Source organism: Ascaphus truei, chromosome 14 (assembly GCF_040206685.1).
Source record: "Ascaphus truei isolate aAscTru1 chromosome 14, aAscTru1.hap1, whole genome shotgun sequence".
Lineage (NCBI taxonomy): Eukaryota > Metazoa > Chordata > Amphibia > Anura > Ascaphidae > Ascaphus > Ascaphus truei.
Window position 1 is genome coordinate 6,822,706 of NC_134496.1, and position 23,481 is coordinate 6,846,186.

The 23,481-nt window shown below is 50.9% G+C and overlaps 1 protein-coding gene across 10 annotated transcripts in view; it reads right to left on the reverse strand.

Annotated features, from left to right (window-relative positions):
• Positions 1–235: 235 nt before the first annotated feature.
• DGKD (diacylglycerol kinase delta) overlaps positions 236–23,481 on the reverse strand; it is a 193,499-nt gene continuing 170,253 nt past the window's right edge. For 4 of the 10 annotated variants that reach the window (XM_075569618.1, XM_075569619.1, XM_075569616.1 and 1 more), the window contains 2 exons: positions 2,569–2,699; positions 236–1,604 (listed from right to left, as the gene is read on the reverse strand). In XM_075569618.1, the coding sequence (XP_075425733.1) occupies positions 1,518–1,604; positions 2,569–2,699 (218 nt within the window). In that variant the 3' untranslated portion in view covers positions 236–1,517. The remainder of the gene's footprint in view (positions 1,605–2,568; positions 2,700–23,481) is intronic. The other 6 variants (XR_012787927.1, XR_012787928.1, XM_075569617.1 and 3 more) reach the window with 6 other exon arrangements.

Genomic DNA, 23,481 nt, shown 5'->3' on the forward strand with positions numbered 1-23,481 from the left:
GCCGATGCATCATATTATCCTTGTGTGTGAAACATGTCATTCTTTCTGCAGCCGCTATAACCAAGCATTATAACTGCACACCGGGCCAGGGCGGACGGATTAGGAGAATGTGTAATTAGTCAAAGTGTAAGCCTTTGCCAACCAGGTTTTGGAGCTGGAAGCCCAGCCCCCGAAAAGCCTTCATGCAATCAAATTGCTAAGATCCCGAGCAATTGTGTAGTAAATAAACGAGTCGTTTCACTATTAAGACATCATTTACTGTAAGAACAGAGGTGGCCCTTTGCCACGCAGCTATTTACAAGCATTAACATCACTTTGGAAACAGAGCAGAGGCTGCAGCGAGGCACAGGACTAATAAATACACACGGAGGGGGTAAGGTCGGGAGTTATCAGAGGGACAAAGGGAAGGGACCTGCCCGGGAACAATGTGGGAGAAGTGGCTGAGCGGAAAGATGAATGGGTGTGGAAACCTCACACCACACCTCCGATATAACTTCAGGAAACAATACTTCATTTTTAACTCCTTGGCTGCCAATGCGTTGTTGGCTCCACTGGCGGCCAAGGAGTTAATTTTGGTCACGGGTTGTTTCCTGCTTAGAAATGTACCTATAGAAATGTAAACAATCTTTTGATCAGAGACCAGAGCTTGACGTTCTAATGTCTTCTCACAACTTGGGTTTGTAAAAGTCCAAAGCAACCAACGATCATGATATTCATCCCTAACACCAGGAATATTCCCTGCAGATTTAGGAAAGGCGTCTTAAATAAGCGTATTCATATCAAACACAGAACTGAGAAGTCCACAACCATCCAATGCGGTGCGTGATGAGAGGGGGAGGGTGGGAAAGGTGCGGAGAAGCAGTTATGGGCCATGACAACATTCAGAGGAACTGGGTCTTGGCACCTAGAGCGACTCTCTGGCACCCGAGGGAAGCAAAAGAGTGAATACGATTTTACAATGTGTAGGTACAGAAAGTGTGCATCTGCAGTGTGAAGTCATGATGGGTCCTGCTCTCACTCCAGGATAGCAGCTCTGTCTGTCCCAAGCAACACGAGGTAGCACTTGAGTAGGTCAGCAGAAGACCTGTCTTCACCACAAAGTAGCCGGTCCCACTGCCGGTTTCTGATTGTCTTACGAAAAGTTAGTTCATCCCCAATTTGGTGCCGAGATAACCTGGTGATGGATTGCCATTGGCTTCAAAAGCATCCAGTGCACTCCTTGATTAGCTGAAACAATACATAAAGCCCTTGTTTATGAATGAATGCATCTATATCTAGGACACACTTGTCCTCTGTGATTGGCTGCAGCAATTCCAAGGGCACGACTGTGATTGGCTGCAGTGATACCCTGGCCACGTCTGATTGGCTGCGCTGATATGTAGGCACGTCTGATTGGCTGCAGCTACAACAAGGCGCTGTGCTGCCATAATACCTACAGAGTGGGTTTGTGGTCATCTGCAGCAATACCGGTCACAAGAGTCACCTGGACTGGACGACACACGCAGTAAAGACAGACCCTAGTCCGCACTGACAGAAGGGGGGCTGAGTTCCCGAATCCCGTGTAGGATTCTCTTCATGTGGCCCACCTTTGTCACACCCAGCTCCTGCAGAACAAGAAAAGAGAAGTCTCGTTCACACCAAATACCTGAGAACTGGCCGGGGAGCCCCTCTACAGAAAGCGAGAGGCGAAGAAAATAAAACTAATTCAATATGCTGCAAATCCACCTGGTAACTGAAGCATTCACCTCAACGTACCAACCTGCTCTACTCACCATAGGAAATAATACAGACATGCTTCGGTTCTTGTTACCATTGCAAAGTCCGTATGATGCTTCCTTTAGCAACACTATCGTTTACATTCTAGAAATGAATTCTGGGAGATAACCAGTTGGGGAAAATGTTGCCTCCCAGGAAGCGTAAAAATGGGGTCACTGCCATTCGCACAGTGGGCAACTTAGGTTGCCATGGTAACAGGGGGTGCCAGGGAAATAATAACCAGGTTAAAATTCTGTAAACAAATAAATCATGTAAGATTTGGAAAAACTTGGAAATGGATGAGCACAACATGAACAGATCGGGTTATCCGATGGCACAGTTTTTAGTTTTTTTGGGGGGCTGTTGGTTTACGGGCTCGGGGTCTGATGCTTTGCTAACGAGGTGATCATTTTGCAGCATAATGAATATGGGCCTAAGAATAGGCCGTGCATGTGGTAGGAAGGGAAAGAGAACGTACTATCCATGGAGGGATCAAGTGCTTAGTGCAGGGGGCGGCAACTGCGGTCCTCAAGGGCCATCAACAGCTCACAGCATATTCCTGCTTCAGCACCAGTGGCTTAATCAGTAGCTCAGTCCTGCGCTGAAGCAGGATATCCTGAAAACCTGACCTGTTGGTGGCCCTTGAGAACTGGAGTTGCCCGCCTCTGGCTTCGAGAGAGCAGAGGTGCAGAGCGCACACATGTCAGGAGAGAGCGTGAGAAAAGAGTGATGCAGCAAGAGGAGAGCGCTCGGGTAAGATGAGCGGAGAGCGCGTGTACAGGCGGTGGATGATCTGGTGTCTGCGAGAGATACCTTGAGATCTCGGCGCTCCAGATGTAGGAGCTCACAGCCCCGGATGTCATGGCGGGTAAAGACCTCCTTGTACTCAGACAGACTAAGACGCTCCAGCCAAAGAGACACCTCCTCCGTCCCCCAGAGGTGAGCTGTCAGAGAGAGTCCCGCAGTGAGAGACCACATCCCAAAGCAGAGAAAGACCGCTTCCCAAAGTAGAGACACATACCACAACCCACAGCAGAGGAAGAAACCATTGGCCAGGGCGGAAATGGCTTGAAGGAGAGAGATCAGGGAACTAGGAGCCCTAGAGCCAGGAGCCCTAGACCCAACCGCCCTGTGCGTACAGATACCCAAAGCCCTAGAGCCAACTGCCCTGTGCGTACAGATACCCAAAGCCCTAGAGCCAACTGCCCTGTGCGTACAGATACCCAAAGCCCTAGAGCCAACTGCCCTGTGCGTACAGATACCCAAAGCCCTAGAGCCAACCGCCCTGTGCGTACAGATACCCAAAGCCCTAGAGCCAACCGCCCTGTGCGTACAGATACCCAAAGCCCTAGAGCCAACCGCCCTGTGCGTACAGATACCCAAAGCCCTAGAGCCAACCGCCCTGTGCGTACAGATACCCAAAGCCCTAAAGCCAACCGCCCTGTGCGTACAGATACCCAAAGCCCTAGTTTACAGTTCTGAAGGCCTTCTATATTCTTCAAAATGTCCCAGCGCCAGGGCAGCGGGATAACAGGAGGGACTAAGGTCACTGTGCCATCGACTTTCTATCCTGATGAAGGGGCTGTAGACCAGAAACGATTAGGTCTGTCCTCGGTCGTCATTATGTGCTAATAGCGCTCTGTGCTCTAATATCTGAGTGCTACCCCCCTTAATTTCAGCATATTTGTTTGATACGTTATACTGGGCAGCTTTTGGTAGATTCTAGCTATAAAGAGGTACATGTACCTTGCGCCACTATAACAGTGTCTATGTTGTTAGTGTCTGGGTGCTACATTATTCTCCATTTCTATTCTTACATTTGCAAGGATATGTCAATTTAAACTAATGCCCCATTCAATGTCTGGACAACTTAAACCACACTGAGCAGCTCCAAGAGGTTATGTGCCACGACCATGCAGGGAACTTTGAACTCACACCATAGTACTCCATGGAGCTCCAATCTCACGGTGCTATCCTACTATATGTTCTTTCACAAACCTTGACATGTGTTAAACAGATGGGAGCAGACAATTATAAGCTTGCTCTCCACCATGACATAAAAAATACAATCCAAAAGAAATTAAATATATTCACTGTGTGCACTTGTGGGTTTTGCACACAGTAGATGTTTCATGGGACATTTCAGTCACATACTCAGACCTGTGTCGGACATCGAAACGTCAATCTCCATTAAAAAAAGTGGTGATGTGCCCTGGGACCCCTTCTGGAAGATACCTTATGGCCCATTCAAGTGAAACGGTTATAAGGTGTTTTCAGCAATAGCACAGCATATATAGAATATGGGGTACAAAGTACAGCTCTACTCACAAGTTCATAATGAAGCTCTCCATTTAATGTAACAGCCAAGAACAGCGGGAAGACACCGTTCCAGGAACCATCTCCTGATGAAAGGTCCACATGGGACCGGAAACGTTGTTCCTCCTCTATTCTTCGCCGTCACATTAAATGGAGAACTTCATTATGAACTTGTGAGTAGAGCTCCACTGTGTATCTCTGTCCTAGAGGAGACCTGCACTGTGTATCTCTGTCCTAGAGGAGACATGCACTGTGTATCTCTGTCCTAGAGGAGAACTGCACTGTGTATCTCTGTCCTAGAGGAGACCTGCACTGTGTATCTCTGTCCTAGAGGAGACATGCACTGTGTATCTCTGTTCTAGAGGAGACCTGCACTGTGTATCTCTGTCCTAGAGGAGACCTGCACTGTGTATCTCTGTCCTAGAGGTGATCTGCACTGTGTATCTCTGTCCTAGAGGAGACATGCACTGTGTATCTCTGTCCCAGAGGAGACCTGCACCTTGTACCTCTGTCCTAGAGGAGACATGCACTGTGTATCTCTGTCCTAAAGGAGACCTGCACTGTGTATCTCTGTCCTAAAGGAGACCTGCACTGTGTATCTCTGTCCTAGAGGAGACATGCACTGTGTATCTCTGTCCTAGAGGTGATCTGCACTGTGTATCTCTGTCCTAGAGGAGACATGCACTGTGTATCTCTGTCCTAGAGGAGACCTGCACTGGGTATCTCTGTCCTAGAGGAGACCTGCACTGTGTATCTCGGTCCTAGAGGAGACCTGCATTGTGTATCTCTGTCCTAGAGGTGACCTGCACTGTGTATCTCTGTCCTAGAGGAGACCTGCACTGTGTATGTCTGTCCTAGAGGAGACCTGCACCTTGTATCTCTGTCCTAGAGGAGACCTGTACTGTGTATCTCTGTCCTAGATGAGACCTGCACTGTGTATCTCTGTCCTAGAGGAGACCTGCACTGTGTATGTCTGTCCTAGAGGAGACCTGCACTATGTATCTCTGTCCTAGAGGAGACCTGCACTGTGTATCTCTGTCCTAGAGGAGACCTGCACTGTGTATCTCTGTCCTAGAGGAGACCTGCACTGTGTATATCTGTCCTAGAGGAGACCTGTACTGTGTATCTCTGTCCTAGAGGAGACCTGCACCGTGTATCTCTGTCCTAGAGGAGACCTGCATTGTGTATCTCTGTCCTAGAGGAGACCTGCACTGTGTATCTCTGTCCTAGAGGAGACCTGCACTGTGTATCTCTGTCCTAGAAGAGACCTGCACCGTTTATCTCTGTCCTAGAGGAGACCTGCACTGTGTATCTCTGTCCTAGAGGAGACCTACACTTTGTATCTCTGTCCTAGAGGAGACCTGCACTGTGTATCTCTGTCCTAGAAGAGACCTGCACCGTGTATCTCTGTCCTAGAGGAGACCTGCATTGTGTATCTCTGTCCCAGAGGTGACCTGTACTGTGTATCTCTGTCCCAGAGGAGACCTGCACTGTGTATCTCTGTCCTAGAGGAGACCTGCACTTTGTATCTCTGTCCTAGAGGAGACCTGCACCGTGTACTTCTGTCCTAGAGGAGACCTGTACTGTGTATCTCTGTCCCAGAGGAGACCTGCACTGTGTATCTCTGTCCTAGAGGAGACCTGCACTTTGTATCTCTGTCCTAGAGGAGACCTGCACTGTGTATCTCTGTCCTAGAGGAGACCTGCACCTTGTATCTCTGTCCTAGAGGAGACCTGCACTGTGTATCTCTGTCCTAGAGGTGACCTGCACTTTGTATCTCTGTCCCAGAGGAGACCTGCACCTTGTATCTCTGTCAAAGAGGAGACCTGCACTTTGTATCTCTGTCCTAGAGGAGACCTGCACTGTGTATCTCTGTCCTAGAGGAGACCTGCACTGTGTACCTCTGTCCTAGAGGAGACCTGCACTGTGTACCTCTGTCCTAGAGGAGACCTGCACTGTGTATCTCTGTCCTAGAGGAGACCTGCACTGTGTACCTCTGTCCCAGAGGAGACCTGCACCGTGTATCTCTGTCCTAGAGGTGACCTGCACCTTGTACCTCTGTCCTAGAGGAGACCTGCACTGTGTATCTCTGTCCTAGAGGAGACCTGCACTGTGTATATCTGTCCTAGAGGAGACCTGTACTGTGTATCTCTGTCCTAGAGGAGACCTGCACCGTGTATCTCTGTCCTAGAGGAGACATGCATTGTGTATCTCTGTCCTAGAGGAGACCTGCACTGTGTATCTCTGTCCTAGAGGAGACCTGCACTGTGTATCTCTGTCCTAGAAGAGACCTGCACCGTTTATCTCTGTCCTAGAGGAGACCTGCACTGTGTATCTCTGTCCTAGAGGAGACCTACACTTTGTATCTCTGTCCTAGAGGAGACCTGCACTTTGTATCTCTGTCCTAGAGGAGACCTGCATTGTGTATCTCTGTCCCAGAGGTGACCTGTACTGTGTATCTCTGTCCCAGAGGAGACCTGCACTGTGTATCTCTGTCCTAGAGGAGACCTGCACTTTGTATCTCTGTCCTAGAGGAGACCTGCACCGTGTACTTCTGTCCTAGAGGAGACCTGTACTGTGTATCTCTGTCCCAGAGGAGACCTGCACTGTGTATCTCTGTCCTAGAGGAGACCTGCACTTTGTATCTCTGTCCTAGAGGAGACCTGCACTGTGTATCTCTGTCCTAGAGGAGACCTGCACCTTGTATCTCTGTCCTAGAGGAGACCTGCACTGTGTATCTCTGTCCTAGAGGTGACCTGCACTTTGTATCTCTGTCCCAGAGGAGACCTGCACCTTGTATCTCTGTCAAAGAGGAGACCTGCACTGTGTATCTCTGTCCTAGAGGAGACCTGCACTGTGTACCTCTGTCCTAGAGGAGACCTGCACTGTGTACCTCTGTCCTAGAGGAGACCTGCACTGTGTATCTCTGTCCTAGAGGAGACCTGCACTGTGTACCTCTGTCCCAGAGGAGACCTGCACTGTGTATCTCTGTCCTAGAGGTGACCTGCACCTTGTACCTCTGTCCTAGAGGAGACCTGCACTGTGTATCTCTGTCCTAGAGGAGACCTGCACTGTGTATCTCTGTCCTAGAGGAGACCTGCACTGTGTATCTCTGTCCTAGAGGAGACCTGCACAGTGTATCTCTGTCCTAGAGGAGACCTGCACTGTGTATCTCTGTCCTAGAGGAGACCTGCACTGTGTATCTCTGTCCTAGAGGAGACCGGCACCTTGAATCTCTGTCCTAGAGGTGACCTGAACTGTGTATCTCTCCTAGAGGAGACCTGCACTTTGTACCTCTGTCCTAGAGGAGACCTGCATTGTGTATCTCTGTCCTAGAGGAGACCTGCACCTTGTATCTCTGTCCTAGAGGTGACCTGAACTGTGTATCTCTGTCCTAGAGGAGACCTGCACTGTGTACCTCTGTCCTAGAGGAGACCTGCATTGTGTATCTCTGTCCTAGAGGAGACCTGCACTGTGTATCTCTGTCCTAGAGGTGACCTGCACTGTGTATCTCTGTCCTAGAGGTGACCTGCACTGTGTATCTCTGTCCTAGAGGAGACCTGCACTGTGTATCTCTGTCCTAGAGGAGACCTGCACTGTGTATCTCTGTCCTAGAGGAGACCTGCACCGTGTATCTCTGTCCTAGAGGAGACCTGCACTGTGTATCTCTGTCCTAGAGGAAACCTGCACCTTGTATCTCTGTCCTAGAGGAGACCTGCACTGTGTATCTCTGTCCTAGAGGTGACCTGCACTGTGTATCTCTGTCCTAGAGGAGACCTGCACTGTGTATCTCTGTACTAGAGGAGGCCTGCACTGTGTATCTCTGTCCTAGAGGAGACCTGCACTGTGTATCTCTGTCCTAGAGGAGACCTGCACCTTGTATCTCTGTCCTAGAGGAGACCTGCACTGTGTATCTCTGTCCTAGAGGAGACCTGCACTTTGTATCTCTGTCCCAGAGGAGACCTGCACTGTGTATCTCTGTCCTAGAGGTGACCTGCACTTTGTATCTCTGTCAAAGAGGAGACCTGCACTGTGTATCTCTGTCCTAGAGGAGACCTGCACTGTGTACCTCTGTCCCAGAGGAGACCTGCACTGTGTATCTCTGTCCTAGAGGAGACCTGCACTGTGTACCTCTGTCCCAGAGGAGACCTGCAATGTGTATCTCTGTCCTAGAGGAGACCTGCACTGTGTACCTCTGTCCCAGAGGAGACCTGCACTGTGTATCTCTGTCCTAGAGGAGACCTGCACTGTGTACCTCTGTAGCAGAGGAGACCTGCATTGTGTATCTCTGTCCTAGAGGAGACCTGCACTGTGTACCTCTGTCCCAGAGGAGACCTGCACTGTGTATCTCTGTCCTAGAGGAGACCTGCACCTTGTACCTCTGTCCTAGAGGAGACCTGCACTGTGTATCTCTGTCCTAGAGGAGACCTGTACTGTGTTTCTCTGTCCTAGAGGAGACCTGCACTTTGTATCTCTGTCCTAGAGGAGACCTGCACCGTGTATCTCTGTCCTAGAGGAGACCTGCACCGTGTATCTCTGTCCTAGAGGAGACCTGCACTGTGTATCTCTGTCCTAGAGGAGACCTGCACCTTGTACCTCTGTCCTAAAGGAGACCTGCACCTTGTACCTATGTCCTAGAGGAGACCTGCACCGTGTATCTCTGTCCTAGAGGAGACCCGCACCTTGTATCTCTGTCCTAGAGGAGACCTGCACTGTGTATCTCTGTCCTAGAGGAGACCCGCACCTTGTATCTCTGTCCTAGAGGAGACCTGCCCTGTGTATCTCTGTCCTAGAGGAGACCTGCACTTTGTATCTCTGTCCTAGAGGAGACCTGCACTGTGTATCTCTGTCCTAGAGGAGACCTGCACTTTGTATCTCTGTCCTAGAGGAGACCTGCACTGTGTATCTCTGTCCTAGAGGAGACCTGCACTGTGTATCTCTGTCCTAGAGGTGATCTGCACTGTGTATCTCTGTCCTAGAGGAGACCTGCACTGTGTATCTCTGTCCTAGAGGAGACATGCACTGTGTATCTCTGTTCTAGAGGAGACCTGCACTGTGTATCTCTGTCCTAGAGGAGACCTGCACTGTGTATCTCTGTCCTAGAGGTGATCTGCACTGTGTATCTCTGTCCTAGAGGAGACATGCACTGTGTATCTCTGTCCCAGAGGAGACCTGCACCTTGTACCTCTGTCCTAGAGGAGACATGCACTGTGTATCTCTGTCCTAAAGGAGACCTGCACTGTGTATCTCTGTCCTAAAGGAGACCTGCACTGTGTATCTCTGTCCTAGAGGAGACATGCACTGTGTATCTCTGTCCTAGAGGTGATCTGCACTGTGTATCTCTGTCCTAGAGGAGACATGCACTGTGTATCTCTGTCCTAGAGGAGACCTGCACTGGGTATCTCTGTCCTAGAGGAGACCTGCACTGTGTATCTCTGTCCTAGAGGAGACCTGCATTGTGTATCTCTGTCCTAGAGGTGACCTGCACTGTGTATCTCTGTCCTAGAGGAGACCTGCACTGTGTATGTCTGTCCTAGAGGAGACCTGCACCTTGTATCTCTGTCCTAGAGGAGACCTGTACTGTGTATCTCTGTCCTAGATGAGACCTGCACTGTGTATCTCTGTCCTAGAGGAGACCTGCACTGTGTATGTCTGTCCTAGAGGAGACCTGCACTATGTATCTCTGTCCTAGAGGAGACCTGCACTGTGTATCTCTGTCCTAGAGGAGACCTGCACTGTGTATCTCTGTCCTAGAGGAGACCTGCACTGTGTATATCTGTCCTAGAGGAGACCTGTACTGTGTATCTCTGTCCTAGAGGAGACCTGCACCGTGTATCTCTGTCCTAGAGGAGACCTGCATTGTGTATCTCTGTCCTAGAGGAGACCTGCACTGTGTATCTCTGTCCTAGAGGAGACCTGCACCGTTTATCTCTGTCCTAGAGGAGACCTGCACTGTGTATCTCTGTCCTAGAGGAGACCTACACTTTGTATCTCTGTCCTAGAGGAGACCTGCACTGTGTATCTCTGTCCTAGAAGAGACCTGCACCGTGTATCTCTGTCCTAGAGGAGACCTGCATTGTGTATCTCTGTCCCAGAGGTGACCTGTACTGTGTATCTCTGTCCCAGAGGAGACCTGCACTGTGTATCTCTGTCCTAGAGGAGACCTGCACTTTGTATCTCTGTCCTAGAGGAGACCTGCACCGTGTACTTCTGTCCTAGAGGAGACCTGTACTGTGTATCTCTGTCCCAGAGGAGACCTGCACTGTGTATCTCTGTCCTAGAGGAGACCTGCACTTTGTATCTCTGTCCTAGAGGAGACCTGCACTGTGTATCTCTGTCCTAGAGGAGACCTGCACCTTGTATCTCTGTCCTAGAGGAGACCTGCACTGTGTATCTCTGTCCTAGAGGTGACCTGCACTTTGTATCTCTGTCCCAGAGGAGACCTGCACCTTGTATCTCTGTCAAAGAGGAGACCTGCACTTTGTATCTCTGTCCTAGAGGAGACCTGCACTGTGTATCTCTGTCCTAGAGGAGACCTGCACTGTGTACCTCTGTCCTAGAGGAGACCTGCACTGTGTACCTCTGTCCTAGAGGAGACCTGCACTGTGTATCTCTGTCCTAGAGGAGACCTGCACTGTGTACCTCTGTCCCAGAGGAGACCTGCACTGTGTATCTCTGTCCTAGAGGTGACCTGCACCTTGTACCTCTGTCCTAGAGGAGACCTGCACTGTGTATCTCTGTCCTAGAGGAGACCTGCACTGTGTATATCTGTCCTAGAGGAGACCTGTACTGTGTATCTCTGTCCTAGAGGAGACCTGCACCGTGTATCTCTGTCCTAGAGGAGACCTGCATTGTGTATCTCTGTCCTAGAGGAGACCTGCACTGTGTATCTCTGTCCTAGAGGAGACCTGCACTGTGTATCTCTGTCCTAGAAGAGACCTGCACCGTTTATCTCTGTCCTAGAGGAGACCTGCACTGTGTATCTCTGTCCTAGAGGAGACCTACACTTTGTATCTCTGTCCTAGAGGAGACCTACACTGTGTATCTCTGTCCTAGAAGAGACCTGCACTGTGTATCTCTGTCCTAGAAGAGACCTGCACCGTGTATCTCTGTCCTAGAGGAGACCTGCATTGTGTATCTCTGTCCCAGAGGTGACCTGTACTGTGTATCTCTGTCCCAGAGGAGACCTGCACTGTGTATCTCTGTCCTAGAGGAGACCTGCACTTTGTATCTCTGTCCTAGAGGAGACCTGCACCGTGTACTTCTGTCCTAGAGGAGACCTGTACTGTGTATCTCTGTCCCAGAGGAGACCTGCACTGTGTATCTCTGTCCTAGAGGAGACCTGCACTTTGTATCTCTGTCCTAGAGGAGACCTGCACTGTGTATCTCTGTCCTAGAGGAGACCTGCACCTTGTATCTCTGTCCTAGAGGAGACCTGCACTGTGTATCTCTGTCCTAGAGGTGACCTGCACTTTGTATCTCTGTCCCAGAGGAGACCTGCACCTTGTATCTCTGTCAAAGAGGAGACCTGCACTGTGTATCTCTGTCCTAGAGGAGACCTGCACTGTGTACCTCTGTCCTAGAGGAGACCTGCACTGTGTACCTCTGTCCTAGAGGAGACCTGCACTGTGTATCTCTGTCCTAGAGGAGACCTGCACTGAGTACCTCTGTCCCAGAGGAGACCTGCACTGTGTATCTCTGTCCTAGAGGTGACCTGCACCTTGTACCTCTGTCCTAGAGGAGACCTGCACTGTGTATCTCTGTCCTAGAGGAGACCTGCACTGTGTAATTCTGTCCTAGAGGAGACCTGCACTGTGTATCTCTGTCCTAGAGGAGACCTGCACAGTGTATCTCTGTCCTAGAGGAGACCTGCACTGTGTATCTCTGTCCTAGAGGAGACCTGCACAGTGTATCTCTGTCCTAGAGGAGACCTGCACTGTGTATCTCTGTCCTAGAGGAGACCTGCACTGTGTATCTCTGTCCTAGAGGAGACCTGCACTTTTAACCTCTGTCCTAGAGGAGACCTGCACCGTGTATCTCTGTCCTAGAGGAGACCTGCACTGTGTATCTCTGTCCTAGAGGTGATCAGCACTTTGTACCTCTGTCCTAGAGGAGACCTGCACTTTGTATCTCTGTCCTAGAGGTAACCTGCACCTTGTACCTCTGTCCTAGAGGAGACCTGCACTGTTTATCTCTGTCCTAGAGGAGACCTGCACTGTGTATCTCTGTCCTAGAGGAGACCGGCACCTTGAATCTCTGTCCTAGAGGTGACCTGCACTGTGTATCTCTCCTAGAGGAGACCTGCACTTTGTACCTCTGTCCTAGAGGAGACCTGCATTGTGTATCTCTGTCCTAGAGGAGACCTGCACCTTGTATCTCTGTCCTAGAGGTGACCTGAACTGTGTATCTCTGTCCTAGAGGAGACCTGCACTGTGTACCTCTGTCCTAGAGGAGACCTGCATTGTGTATCTCTGTCCTAGAGGAGACCTGCACTGTGTATCTCTGTCCTAGAGGTGACCTGCACTGTGTATCTCTGTCCTAGAGGTGACCTGCACTGTGTATCTCTGTCCTAGAGGAGACCTGCACTGTGTATCTCTGTCCTAGAGGAGACCTGCACTGTGTATCTCTGTCCTAGAGGAGACCTGCACCGTGTATCTCTGTCCTAGAGGAGACCTGCACTGTGTATCTCTGTCCTAGAGGAAACCTGCACCTTGTATCTCTGTCCTAGAGGAGACCTGCACTGTGTATCTCTGTCCTAGAGGTGACCTGCACTGTGTATCTCTGTCCTAGAGGAGACCTGCACTGTGTATCTCTGTACTAGAGGAGGCCTGCACTGTGTATCTCTGTCCTAGAGGAGACCTGCACTGTGTATCTCTGTCCTAGAGGAGACCTGCACCTTGTATCTCTGTCCTAGAGGAGACCTGCACTGTGTATCTCTGTCCTAGAGGAGACCTGCACTTTGTATCTCTGTCCCAGAGGAGACCTGCACTGTGTATCTCTGTCCTAGAGGTGACCTGCACTTTGTATCTCTGTCCCAGAGGAGACCTGCACTGTGTATCTCTGTCCTAGAGGAGACCTGCACTGTGTACCTCTGTCCCAGAGGAGACCTGCACTGTGTATCTCTGTCCTAGAGGAGACCTGCACTGTGTACCTCTGTCCCAGAGGAGACCTGCATTGTGTATCTCTGTCCTAGAGGAGACCTGCACTGTGTACCTCTGTCCCAGAGGAGACCTGCACTGTGTATCTCTGTCCTAGAGGAGACCTGCACTGTGTACCTCTGTAGCAGAGGAGACCTGCATTGTGTATCTCTGTCCTAGAGGAGACCTGCACTGTGTACCTCTGTCCCAGAGGAGACCTGCACTGTGTATCTCTGTCCTAGAGGAGACCTGCACCTTGTACCTCTGTCCTAGAGGAGACCTGCACTGTGTATCTCTGTCCTAGAGGAGACCTGTACTGTGTTTCTCTGTCCTAGAGGAGACCTGCACTTTGTATCTCTGTCCTAGAGGAGACCTGCACCGTGTATCTCTGTCCTAGAGGAGACCTGCACCGTGTATCTCTGTCCTAGAGGAGACCTGCACTGTGTATCTCTGTCCTAGAGGAGACCTGCACCTTGTACCTCTGTCCTAAAGGAGACCTGCACCTTGTACCTATGTCCTAGAGGAGACCTGCACCGTGTATCTCTGTCCTAGAGGAGACCCGCACCTTGTATCTCTGTCCTAGAGGAGACCTGCACTGTGTATCTCTGTCCTAGAGGAGACCCGCACCTTGTATCTCTGTCCTAGAGGAGACCTGCCCTGTGTATCTCTGTCCTAGAGGAGACCTGCACTTTGTATCTCTGTCCTAGAGGAGACCTGCACTGTGTATCTCTGTCCTAGAGGAGACCTGCACTTTGTATCTCTGTCCTAGGGGAGACCTGCACTGTGTATCTCTGTCCTAGAGGAGACCTGCACTTTGTATCTTTGTCCTAGAGGAGACCTGCACTTTGTATCTCTGTCCTAGAGGTGACCTGCACTTTGTATCTCTGTCCCAGAGGAGACCTGCACTTTGGAGCTCTGTCCTAGAGGAGACCTGCACTGTGTATCTCTGTCCTAGAGGAGACCTGCACTTTGTACCTCTGTCCTAGAGGAGACCTGCACTGTGTATCTCTGTCCTAGAGGAGACCTGCACTGTGTATCTCTGTCCTAGAGGTGATCTGCACTTTGTACCTCTGTCCTAGAGGAGACCTGCACTTTGTATCTCTGTCCTAGAGGTAACCTGCACCTTGTACCTCTGTCCTAGAGGAGACTTGCACTGTGTATCTCTGTCCTAGAGGAGACCTGCACTGTGTATCTCTGTCCTAGAGGAGACCGGCACCTTGTATCTCTGTCCTAGAGGTGACCTGCACTGTGTATCTCTGTCCTAGAGGAGACCTGCACTTTGTACCTGTGTCCTAGAGGAGACCTGCATTGTGTATCTCTGTCCTAGAGGAGACCTGCACCTTGTATCTCTGTCCTAGAGGTGACCTGCACTGTGTATCTCTGTCCTAGAGGAGACCTGCACTGTGTACCTCTGTCCTAGAGGAGACCTGCATTGTGTATCTCTGTCCTAGAGGAGACCTGCACCGTGTACCTCTGTCCTAGAGGAGACCTGCACCGTGTACCTCTGTCCTAGAGGAGACCTGCACTGTATATCTCTGTCCTAGAGGAGACCTGCACTTTGTATCTCTGTCCTAGAGGAGACCTGCATTGTGTATCTCTGTCCTAGAGGAGACCTGCCCTGTGTATCTCTGTCCTAGAGGAGACCTGCACTTTGTATCTCTGTTCTAGAGGAGACCTGCACTGTGTATCTCTGTCCTAGAGGAGACCTGCACTTTGTACCTCTGTCCTAGAGGAGACCTGCATTGTGTATCTCTGTCCTAGAGGTGACCTGCACTTTGTATCTCTGTCCCAGAGGAGACCTGCACTGTGTATCTCTGTCCTAGAGGTGACCTGCACTGTGTATCTCTGTCCTAGAGGAGACCTGCACTTTGTACCTCTGTCCTAGAGGTGACCTGCACTGTGTATCTCTGTCCTAGAGGAGACCTGCACTTTGTACCTCTGTCCTAGGGGAGACCTGCACCGTGTATCTCTGTCCTAGAGGAGACCTGCACTGTGTATCTCTGTCCTAGAGGTGACCTGCATTGTGTATCTCTGTCCTAGAGGTGACCTGCACTTTGTATCTCTGTCTCAGAGGAGACCTGCACTGTGTATCTCTGTCCTAGAGGAGACCTGCACTGTGTATCTCTGTCCTAGAGGAGACCTGCACTGTGTATCTCTGTCCTAGAGGAGACCTGCACCTTGTATCTCTGTCCTAGAGGAGACCTGCACTGTGTATCTCTGTCCTAGAGGAGACCTGCACTGTGTATCTCTGTCCTAGAGGAGACCTGCACCTTGTATCTCTGTCCTAGAGGTGACCTGCACTGTGTATCTCTGTCCTAGAGGAGACCTGCACTGTGTATCTCTGTCCTAGAGGTGACCTGCATTGTGTATCTCTGTCCTAGAGGTGACCTGCACTGTGTATCTCTGTCCTAGAGGTGACCTGCACTGTGTATCTCGGTCCTAGAGGAGACCTGCACCTTGTATCTCTGTCCTAGAGGAGACCTGCACCTTGTACCTCTGTCCTAGATGAGACCTGCACCTTGTATCTCTGTCCTAGAGGAGACCTGCACCTTGTATCTCTGTCCTAGAGGAGACCTGCACTGTGTATCTCTGTCCTAGAGGAGACCTGCACCTTGTACCTCTGTCCTAGAGGTGACCTGCACTTTGTATCTCTGTCCTAGAGGAGACCTGCACTGTGTATCTCTGTCCTAGAGGAGACCTGCACCTTGTATCTCTGTCCTAGAGGAGACCTGCACTGTGTATCTCTGTCCTAGAGGTGACCTGCACTGTGTGTCTCTGTCCTAGAGGGGACCTGCACCTTGTACCTCTGTCCTAGAGGAGACCTGCACCGTGTACCTCTGTCCTAGAGGAGACCTGCACCTTGTATCTCTGTCCTAGAGGAGACCTGCACTGTATATCTCTGTCCTCTAGGAGACCTGCACTTTGTATCTCTGTCCTAGAGGAGACCTGCACTTTGTACCTCTGTCCTAGAGGAGACCTGCACTGTGTATCTCTGTCTTAGAGGAGACCTGCACTGTGTATTTCTGTCCTAGAGGAGACATGCACTGTGTATCTCTGTCCTAGAGGAGACCTGCACTGTGTATCTCTGTCCTAGAGGTGACCTGCACTGTGTATCTCTGTCCTAGAGGTGACCTGCACTGTGTATCTCTGTCCTAGAGGAGACCTGCACTGTGTATCTCTGTCCTAGAGGAGACCTGCACTGTGTATCTCTGTCCTAGAGGTGACCTGCACCGTGTATCTCTGTCCTAGAGGTTACCTGCACCGTGTATCTCTGTCCTAGAGGAGACCTGCACTGTGTATCTCGGTCCTAGAGGAGACCTGCACCTTGTATCTCTGTCCTAGAGGAGACCTGCACCTTGTACCTCTGTCCTAGAGGAGACCTGCACCTTGTATCTCTGTCCTAGAGGAGACCTGCACCTTGTATCTCTGTCCTAGAGGAGACCTGCACTGTGTATCTCTGTCCCAGAGGAGACCTGCACTGTGTATCTCTGTCCTAGAGGTGACCTGCACTTTGTATCTCTGTCCCAGAGGAGACCTGCACTGTGTATCTCTGTCCTAGAGGAGACCTGCACTGTGTACCTCTGTCCCAGAGGAGACCTGCACTGTGTATCTCTGTCCTAGAGGAGACCTGCACTGTGTACCTCTGTCCCAGAGGAGACCTGCATTGTGTATCTCTGTCCTAGAGGAGACCTGCACTGTGTACCTCTGTCCCAGAGGAGACCTGCACTGTGTATCTCTGTCCTAGAGGAGACCTGCACTGTGTACCTCTGTAGCAGAGGAGACCTGCATTGTGTATCTCTGTCCTAGAGGAGACCTGCACTGTGTACCTCTGTCCCAGAGGAGACCTGCACTGTGTATCTCTGTCCTAGAGGAGACCTGCACCTTGTACCTCTGTCCTAGAGGAGACCTGCACTGTGTATCTCTGTCCTAGAGGAGACCTGTACTGTGTTTCTCTGTCCTAGAGGAGACCTGCACTTTGTATCTCTGTCCTAGAGGAGACCTGCACCGTGTATCTCTGTCCTAGAGGAGACCTGCACCGTGTATCTCTGTCCTAGAGGAGACCTGCACTGTGTATCTCTGTCCTAGAGGAGACCTGCACCTTGTACCTCTGTCCTAAAGGAGACCTGCACCTTGTACCTATGTCCTAGAGGAGACCTGCACCGTGTATCTCTGTCCTAGAGGAGACCCGCACCTTGTATCTCTGTCCTAGAGGAGACCTGCACTGTGTATCTCTGTCCTAGAGGAGACCCGCACCTTGTATCTCTGTCCTAGAGGAGACCTGCCCTGTGTATCTCTGTCCTAGAGGAGACCTGCACTTTGTATCTCTGTCCTAGAGGAGACCTGCACTGTGTATCTCTGTCCTAGAGGAGACCTGCACTTTGTATCTCTGTCCTAGAGGAGACCTGCACTGTGTATCTCTGTCCTAGAGGAGACCTGCACTGTGTATCTCTGTCCTAGAGGTGATCTGCACTGTGTATCTCTGTCCTAGAGGAGACCTGCACTGTGTATCTCTGTCCTAGAGGAGACATGCACTGTGTATCTCTGTTCTAGAGGAGACCTGCACTGTGTATCTCTGTCCTAGAGGAGACCTGCACTGTGTATCTCTGTCCTAGAGGTGATCTGCACTGTGTATCTCTGTCCTAGAGGAGACATGCACTGTGTATCTCTGTCCCAGAGGAGACCTGCACCTTGTACCTCTGTCCTAGAGGAGACATGCACTGTGTATCTCTGTCCTAAAGGAGACCTGCACTGTGTATCTCTGTCCTAAAGGAGACCTGCACTGTGTATCTCTGTCCTAGAGGAGACATGCACTGTGTATCTCTGTCCTAGAGGTGATCTGCACTGTGTATCTCTGTCCTAGAGGAGACATGCACTGTGTATCTCTGTCCTAGAGGAGACCTGCACTGGGTATCTCTGTCCTAGAGGAGACCTGCACTGTGTATCTCTGTCCTAGAGGAGACCTGCATTGTGTATCTCTGTCCTAGAGGTGACCTGCACTGTGTATCTCTGTCCTAGAGGAGACCTGCACTGTGTATGTCTGTCCTAGAGGAGACCTGCACCTTGTATCTCTGTCCTAGAGGAGACCTGTACTGTGTATCTCTGTCCTAGATGAGACCTGCACTGTGTATCTCTGTCCTAGAGGAGACCTGCACTGTGTATGTCTGTCCTAGAGGAGACCTGCACTATGTATCTCTGTCCTAGAGGAGACCTGCACTGTGTATCTCTGTCCTAGAGGAGACCTGCACTGTGTATCTCTGTCCTAGAGGAGACCTGCACTGTGTATATCTGTCCTAGAGGAGACCTGTACTGTGTATCTCTGTCCTAGAGGAGACCTGCACCGTGTATCTCTGTCCTAGAGGAGACCTGCATTGTGTATCTCTGTCCTAGAGGAGACCTGCACTGTGTATCTCTGTCCTAGAGGAGACCTGCACTGTGTATCTCTGTCCTAGAAGAGACCTGCACCGTTTATCTCTGTCCTAGAGGAGACCTGCACTGTGTATCTCTGTCCTAGAGGAGACCTACACTTTGTATCTCTGTCCTAGAGGAGACCTGCACTGTGTATCTCTGTCCTAGAAGAGACCTGCACCGTGTATCTCTGTCCTAGAGGAGACCTGCATTGTGTATCTCTGTCCCAGAGGTGACCTGTACTGTGTATCTCTGTCCCAGAGGAGACCTGCACTGTGTATCTCTGTCCTAGAGGAGACCTGCACTTTGTATCTCTGTCCTAGAGGAGACCTGCACCGTGTACTTCTGTCCTAGAGGAGACCTGTACTGTGTATCTCTGTCCCAGAGGAGACCTGCACTGTGTATCTCTGTCCTAGAGGAGACCTGCACTTTGTATCTCTGTCCTAGAGGAGACCTGCACTGTGTATCTCTGTCCTAGAGGAGACCTGCACCTTGTATCTCTGTCCTAGAGGAGACCTGCACTGTGTATCTCTGTCCTAGAGGTGACCTGCACTTTGTATCTCTGTCCCAGAGGAGACCTGCACCTTGTATCTCTGTCAAAGAGGAGACCTGCACTTTGTATCTCTGTCCTAGAGGAGACCTGCACTGTGTATCTCTGTCCTAGAGGAGACCTGCACTGTGTACCTCTGTCCTAGAGGAGACCTGCACTGTGTACCTCTGTCCTAGAGGAGACCTGCACTGTGTATCTCTGTCCTAGAGGAGACCTGCACTGTGTACCTCTGTCCCAGAGGAGACCTGCACTGTGTATCTCTGTCCTAGAGGTGACCTGCACCTTGTACCTCTGTCCTAGAGGAGACCTGCACTGTGTATCTCTGTCCTAGAGGAGACCTGCACTGTGTATATCTGTCCTAGAGGAGACCTGTACTGTGTATCTCTGTCCTAGAGGAGACCTGCACCGTGTATCTCTGTCCTAGAGGAGACCTGCATTGTGTATCTCTGTCCTAGAGGAGACCTGCACTGTGTATCTCTGTCCTAGAGGAGACCTGCACTGTGTATCTCTGTCCTAGAAGAGACCTGCACCGTTTATCTCTGTCCTAGAGGAGACCTGCACTGTGTATCTCTGTCCTAGAGGAGACCTACACTTTGTATCTCTGTCCTAGAGGAGACCTGCACTGTGTATCTCTGTCCTAGAAGAGACCTGCACCGTGTATCTCTGTCCTAGAGGAGACCTGCATTGTGTATCTCTGTCCCAGAGGTGACCTGTACTGTGTATCTCTGTCCCAGAGGAGACCTGCACTGTGTATCTCTGTCCTAGAGGAGACCTGCACTTTGTATCTCTGTCCTAGAGGAGACCTGCACCGTGTACTTCTGTCCTAGAGGAGACCTGTACTGTGTATCTCTGTCCCAGAGGAGACCTGCACTGTGTATCTCTGTCCTAGAGGAGACCTGCACTTTGTATCTCTGTCCTAGAGGAGACCTGCACTGTGTATCTCTGTCCTAGAGGAGACCTGCACCTTGTATCTCTGTCCTAGAGGAGACCTGCACTGTGTATCTCTGTCCTAGAGGTGACCTGCACTTTGTATCTCTGTCCCAGAGGAGACCTGCACCTTGTATCTCTGTCAAAGAGGAGACCTGCACTGTGTATCTCTGTCCTAGAGGAGACCTGCACTGTGTACCTCTGTCCTAGAGGAGACCTGCACTGTGTACCTCTGTCCTAGAGGAGACCTGCACTGTGTATCTCTGTCCTAGAGGAGACCTGCACTGAGTACCTCTGTCCCAGAGGAGACCTGCACTGTGTATCTCTGTCCTAGAGGTGACCTGCACCTTGTACCTCTGTCCTAGAGGAGACCTGCACTGTGTATCTCTGTCCTAGAGGAGACCTGCACTGTGTATCTCTGTCCTAGAGGAGACCTGCACTGTGTATCTCTGTCCTAGAGGAGACCTGCACAGTGTATCTCTGTCCTAGAGGAGACCTGCACTGTGTATCTCTGTCCTAGAGGAGACCTGCACAGTGTATCTCTGTCCTAGAGGAGACCTGCACTGTGTATCTCTGTCCTAGAGGAGACCTGCACTGTGTATCTCTGTCCTAGAGGAGACCTGCACTTTTAACCTCTGTCCTAGAGGAGACCTGCACCGTGTATCTCTGTCCTAGAGGAGACCTGCACTGTGTATCTCTGTCCTAGAGGTGATCAGCACTTTGTACCTCTGTCCTAGAGGAGACCTGCACTTTGTATCTCTGTCCTAGAGGTAACCTGCACCTTGTACCTCTGTCCTAGAGGAGACCTGCACTGTGTATCTCTGTCCTAGAGGAGACCTGCACTGTGTATCTCTGTCCTAGAGGAGACCGGCACCTTGAATCTCTGTCCTAGAGGTGACCTGCACTGTGTATCTCTCCTAGAGGAGACCTGCACTTTGTACCTCTGTCCTAGAGGAGACCTGCATTGTGTATCTCTGTCCTAGAGGAGACCTGCACCTTGTATCTCTGTCCTAGAGGTGACCTGAACTGTGTATCTCTGTCCTAGAGGAGACCTGCACTGTGTACCTCTGTCCTAGAGGAGACCTGCATTGTGTATCTCTGTCCTAGAGGAGACCTGCACTGTGTATCTCTGTCCTAGAGGTGACCTGCACTGTGTATCTCTGTCCTAGAGGTGACCTGCACTGTGTATCTCTGTCCTAGAGGAGACCTGCACTGTGTATCTCTGTCCTAGAGGAGACCTGCACTGTGTATCTCTGTCCTAGAGGAGACCTGCACCGTGTATCTCTGTCCTAGAGGAGACCTGCACTGTGTATCTCTGTCCTAGAGGAAACCTGCACCTTGTATCTCTGTCCTAGAGGAGACCTGCACTGTGTATCTCTGTCCTAGAGGTGACCTGCACTGTGTATCTCTGTCCTAGAGGAGACCTGCACTGTGTATCTCTGTACTAGAGGAGGCCTGCACTGTGTATCTCTGTCCTAGAGGAGACCTGCACTGTGTATCTCTGTCCTAGAGGAGACCTGCACCTTGTATCTCTGTCCTAGAGGAGACCTGCACTGTGTATCTCTGTCCTAGAGGAGACCTGCACTTTGTATCTCTGTCCCAGAGGAGACCTGCACTGTGTATCTCTGTCCTAGAGGTGACCTGCACTTTGTATCTCTGTCCCAGAGGAGACCTGCACTGTGTATCTCTGTCCTAGAGGAGACCTGCACTGTGTACCTCTGTCCCAGAGGAGACCTGCACTGTGTATCTCTGTCCTAGAGGAGACCTGCACTGTGTACCTCTGTCCCAGAGGAGACCTGCATTGTGTATCTCTGTCCTAGAGGAGACCTGCACTGTGTACCTCTGTCCCAGAGGAGACCTGCACTGTGTATCTCTGTCCTAGAGGAGACCTGCACTGTGTACCTCTGTAGCAGAGGAGACCTGCACTGTGTATCTCTGTCCTAGAGGAGACCTGCACTGTGTACCTCTGTCCCAGAGGAGACCTGCACTGTGTATCTCTGTCCTAGAGGAGACCTGCACCTTGTATCTCTGTCCTAGAGGAGACCTGCACTGTGTATCTCTGTCCTAGAGGAGACCTGCACTTTGTATCTCTGTCCCAGAGGAGACCTGCACTGTGTATCTCTGTCCTAGAGGTGACCTGCACTTTGTATCTCTGTCCCAGAGGAGACCTGCACTGTGTATCTCTGTCCTAGAGGAGACCTGCACTGTGTACCTCTGTCCCAGAGGAGACCTGCACTGTGTATCTCTGTCCTAGAGGAGACCTGCACTGTGTACCTCTGTCCCAGAGGAGACCTGCACTGTGTATCTCTGTCCTAGAGGTGACCTGCACCTTGTACCTCTGTCCTAGAGGAGACCTGCATTGTGTATCTCTGTCCTAGAGGAGACCTGCACTGTGTACCTCTGTCCCAGAGGAGACCTGCACTGTGTATCTCTGTCCTAGAGGAGACCTGCACCTTGTACCTCTGTCCTAGAGGAGACCTGCACTGTGTATCTCTGTCCTAGAGGAGACCTGTACTGTGTTTCTCTGTCCTAGAGGAGACCTGCACTTTGTATCTCTGTCCTAGAGGAGACCTGCACCGTGTATCTCTGTCCTAGAGGAGACCTGCACCGTGTATCTCTGTCCTAGAGGAGACCTGCACTGTGTATCTCTGTCCTAGAGGAGACCTGCACCTTGTACCTCTGTCCTAAAGGAGACCTGCACCTTGTACCTATGTCCTAGAGGAGACCTGCACCGTGTATCTCTGTCCTAGAGGAGACCCGCACCTTGTATCTCTGTCCTAGAGGAGACCTGCACTGTGTATCTCTGTCCTAGAGGAGACCCGCACCTTGTATCTCTGTCCTAGAGGAGACCTGCCCTGTGTATCTCTGTCCTAGAGGAGACCTGCACTTTGTATCTCTGTCCTAGAGGAGACCTGCACTGTGTATCTCTGTCCTAGAGGAGACCTGCACTTTGTATCTCTGTCCTAGAGGAGACCTGCACTGTGTATCTCTGTCCTAGAGGAGACCTGCACTTTGTATCTTTGTCCTAGAGGAGACCTGCACTTTGTATCTCTGTCCTAGAGGTGACCTGCACTTTGTATCTCTGTCCCAGAGGAGACCTGCACTTTGGAGCTCTGTCCTAGAGGAGACCTGCACTGTGTATCTCTGTCCTAGAGGAGACCTGCACTTTGTACCTCTGTCCTAGAGGAGACCTGCACTGTGTATCTCTGTCCTAGAGGAGACCTGCACTGTGTATCTCTGTCCTAGAGGTGATCTGCACTTTGTACCTCTGTCCTAGAGGAGACCTGCACTTTGTATCTCTGTCCTAGAGGTAACCTGCACCTTGTACCTCTGTCCTAGAGGAGACTTGCACTGTGTATCTCTGTCCTAGAGGAGACCTGCACTGTGTAT